The sequence below is a fragment of the Lygodium microphyllum genome, chromosome 15 (genome assembly GCF_053477565.2).
Source record: "Lygodium microphyllum isolate KBCC chromosome 15, Lygodium_microphyllum_v1.1.10, whole genome shotgun sequence".
NCBI classification, from domain to species: Eukaryota; Viridiplantae; Streptophyta; class Polypodiopsida; order Schizaeales; family Lygodiaceae; genus Lygodium; species Lygodium microphyllum.
The window spans coordinates 2,853,858-2,858,054 of NC_141149.1; the positions used below are offsets into that span (position 1 = coordinate 2,853,858).

Genomic DNA, 4,197 nt, shown 5'->3' on the forward strand with positions numbered 1-4,197 from the left:
TAGGGTCCACATAGGTCTGGAGTCTGGACTTGTGTGTGGCCGTAGTCCTTTCCTACTAGAGCCCCTCCATGCTCATCAGTAAATGCACTTAAGCATAGTGAGGCTCTATTTTTAGTGATACTTCTTGCACTTGGCAGAGTCCTACAATTTCAAGAGTGCAAGTCAAGAGTCGCGGCGAGAGTTGTATTAACTTGACTCCATTGGCCATGCCTAGATCAATAGGCGTGGCCTGGCTCTTAGAAGAAACCGGTGCCAGGTGGTCTTCTTTGGTTTGGTGGAGATGACATGACTTGGTAGAGGTGACATGACATGAAAAGAATAAATAGACAGCAATCGACTACCTACCTACTCACAAGGCCATGGTCAATATGAGCATTCAAGGCAGAGCGCTTAGCGCGTCTAAAAAAGGAGCGCAGAATCCCCCGATGCTTCATGTCACTGGCAGACACGAATGAGAGAAGAGAGGGAAGGAAAACGGAGAACGAGAGTTATTAATGAAAGTCGGCTCGGCTCTGTGTCTGTGCCGCTCTCTCTCTCTCTCTCTCTCTCTCTGTCCTTTTCTATTTCCCTCTTTGCCTCAAACGGTTACAAGTAGAGCTAGAGTTCAGTAGCTGTTGAGAGGGAGGAGGAGAAGAACTTAAGAAGAAGAAGCAGCAGCAGCAGCATCATAAGAACACACAGCAGAAGAAGAAGAAGGAGAAGAAAGAGAGCGAGCTTGCTTGGATGCATTTGAGAGAGAGAGAGAGAGAGAGATAGAGAGCGGGGAAGAACAAGAAGAAGAGAATTAGCTTCCAATAGCTGGCAAAAGAAGAACAAGCAGGAGGAGGTGAGCAAGGTTTTCAAGACCTGTTGTGAGAGAGAGAGAGAGAGAGAGAGAGAGAGAGAGAGAGAGATTCAAGTGCTGTTACCACACACACAGAAAGATAAGAGCATGGCAGACCTTGAGCTTGCTGCCGGAGAACACATGAAAGGCACCAGCATCGGCAATGGCGCCTCTTCTCAGAACGGCATAAAAAAGAAGCGGGAGCAAGACATCCATGCCTCCTCCCTGCACCTCGCTTCCGCGGGAGAACTCGCCGAGGTGAAAGAAGACCTCCCCTTCCACCAGCGACGGCGCCGCCTCCTCGCTATAGCCTGCTGCGGCATAACCCTAGGCTTAATCGTGATCCTAGGCATCATCATCCTCATTCTGTCTCTCACCATCTTCCGCACCCGGGAGCCAGAGATTACTGTGAACAATGTGGTCCTGCAGGCCCTGGACATCTCCCATCTCAACATTGCGGACATCGCCGGGTCCTCCATAGCCCTAACCCTAGGCGTGCAGGTGTCCGTGTTCAACCCTAACCACGCGAGCTTCAGGTACACTAACAGCACGTCTTACATGTACTACAGGGGGATGCAGGTCGGTGAGGCTGCCATTCCCGCGGGGCGTATCGGGGCCCGGGGATCGCAGAACCTCAGCACTGTTCTGAAGCTCTCTGCGGCCAGCAGCGTTCTGTCCAGCCCCTTCGTCTTCTCTGATTTTGCGGCCGGCCGTTTTCCCATCACCACCTCTGCACAGGTCTCCGGTCGTATCAACATCCTTAACGTCTTCAAGCACCATGCCAAGTCCACCTCCCTCTGCTCCATGGACGTCTCTGTCGCCTCTCGCTCTGTTGTTGGCATCCAATGCGAGTCCCATGTGAAGCTTTGAGAGAGAGAGAGAGAGAGAGAGAGAGAGAGAGAGAGAGAATATTTCGTTTTTGATTTTTGGCACATATCCCCACCATCTGTATCATAAGCTTCATCTCAAAGTACCTATGCTACATGTGAGACAAATTTAACAATTGATGGAACTGCTTGATTATGAGGATATATATATATATATATATAGATATAGAGAGAGAGAGAGAGAGAGAGAGAGAGAGAGAGCACCACCCTTTATCATATCTTTCATAGTCTTTAACTTTGAGCAATTATATACTACTATATAGGCCTCCAGATTTCAGATAGCATTCAATTCAATTGACTACTTATGGCTCCAATTTGCATCCCATATCTGACTATAAATAATATACAATGAAGTATGTAAATATGAAATATGGTGCACAGATGGAGGGGTTTTTGATTTTTATAACGAATTAAAGATGTGCTAATTTGAATAAGAGCATGAGATCATTTACATGGTGATTGTTTCTGGCAAAACAAAAAGCTTAATATTACAAAGTAAGATGTGCTAATTTGATTTAGAGCATGAAATCGTTGACACAGCGAATGTCTCTAGCAAAACAAAAAGCTTATTATTTTCTTGAACTTGATTAATCATGTGCATAAATTCTTAATCACTAGATTTGAGTAGTTATTTTTCATGTATGACACCCCCACGAGTGAAAGTAGCACATAAAGAAAAGCATGAAGATAGGCATTTCAAGATTTTTGTGTTTTTGAAATAAAAATAAAATGGTTTGTTAGTAACAAGAAGTATGCTTGTATCCCTATCCATCTTACATATTACTTTTGGCTATGATGGAGGGGAAGAAGAAAAATGGATAAAAAATATGAATAGTGAAAGAAGAGAGGAAAATATGGGTAAAAGATAGAGAGATAGAGAAATTAAAGGAAGAGAAAATATGTGGCCCCGATGAGAGAGAGAGAGAGAGAGAGAGAGAGAGAGAGAGAGATTAAAGGAAGAGAAAATATGGGGAGGGCATGCAACCTCCAGGTGGAGGGGTGGTCATGCCACCTACCTCCTCCCCTCCCCTGCTTCTCCCCTCCCCTGGGAGAGAAAGAGAGGAGGCTATGTCATCATGTCACACCCCCCCCAATGGTTGCCCTCCGACTGGGCGTTTCCCCTCCCCGTTCGTGCTGCTGAAACAGCGCTGGGCCTTCGATTTTGGGCACCACCCCCTCTGGTTAACCGCTGTGTTGCTGAAATGACGCTGGGCTATGTCAATAACCACCCTTCCCTTGATCACCAGCTGCGGGGGGGTCTCGTGAGGAGTAAGGAGGAGGAGAGGGTGGGAGAAAAGAAAGGAGTGAGAAGAGAGAAGGAAGAGAGAAGAGGAGGAAGAGGGAGAGAGAAGCAGAAGGAGAGGAGTGGTGGAGAAAAGGGAGGTAGTGGGAGAGGAGTGAGGAGATAGGAGTGAGGAGAGAAAGAAGAGGGAAAGGAGAGAGGAAAAGGAGTGGGAGAGTGAAAAAGAGGGAGAGAAAAGAAGTGAGAAAGAGAAGAGAAGGGGAGAGAAGTAGGAGAGAGGTAGAAGAGGTAGAGGGAGAGGAGTGAGATAGTAGAAGAAGAGAAGAAGAGAAAGAGGAGGTAGAGGTAGTAGAAGGAGGAGAAAAGAGGTGGGAGAGGGAGAAGGAGAGAGAGAGAGTAGAGGAATAAGAGAGAACGAGAAGAAGAGAAGGAGAGGAAGAGAGAGTAGGAGAGTAAGAAAAAAAGAAGAGAGAAAGGAGAGGAGAAAAAAGAAGAGAGAGAAAAGAGAGGAGAAAAACTCCTAAGAAGAAAGTCGCAGAAAGCGTAGGCGTCCAAGCCATCGGTAATGTTGGAGAGGTTAGTGGAACGATCAACGCTGCGCACACGAATCAAGCCCAGGTTCTAAGCCTTATAATTAATTAAGTAATATTACTCATGGAAGAGATGAAATGGTTTTGTGCATGGAACAAGGACGAGTTACAATTATTGGGAAAAACACTAATGAGTTCAAAATTTCCCTTTTATCTTAGCTAACTAACTTTGTATATACTAGCAGTGGATAAGTTTACTATAGGAGACACATAAGCATTCATCATGTGGATAAGGAATCTGCATGATCAGTTGGCTAGCACTTGGATACAAAAGACTCTCATGGAGCTAGCTTGGAGGTATCTTTGGATTTGTTCACCGAAGTTTAAAGGACTAGTAGCTGTCCTTAACAATCAGGTGAGACCTTAAGCTTTGACATTTAAGGATTTTTGTACACTGATGATAGGGTAGGAGTTATGGCTTCAATCTCAAAAGGAAGCAATAGTGAAGATGTTGCATTCTCTACCAACACAAAAAGGAAAAAGTGATTATTGTACCAATTGTGATAAAAAGAAAAATGGTGGTAAGAAAAAGTTTCAAGGAGGGTGCTTCTAGAACAAGAAAAAAGAACATGTAATTGTTGCAGATTGTTATGTTAAGAAAGTAAATGAAAAGAATGACATCCTATCAAGTAAAGGGAAGGAGATAACTAATAT

The 4,197-nt window shown here is 44.8% G+C and overlaps 1 protein-coding gene across 1 annotated transcript; it reads left to right on the plus strand.

The window, feature by feature from the left end:
• Positions 1–380: 380 nt before the first annotated feature.
• Positions 381–1,835, plus strand: LOC148024206 (uncharacterized). Its single transcript, XM_087693830.1, has one exon. The coding sequence runs from the start codon at positions 932–934 to the stop codon at positions 1,691–1,693; it is 762 nt and encodes a 253-aa protein (XP_087549956.1). The 5' UTR covers positions 381–931; the 3' UTR covers positions 1,694–1,835.
• Positions 1,836–4,197: the final 2,362 nt, after the last annotated feature.

What these genes read in the sequence shown, in the direction of transcription:
- LOC148024206 (XM_087693830.1), top strand. Translation starts at nt 932, where the DNA reads ATGGCAGACCTTGAGCTTGCTGCCGGAGAACACATGAAAGGCACCAGC.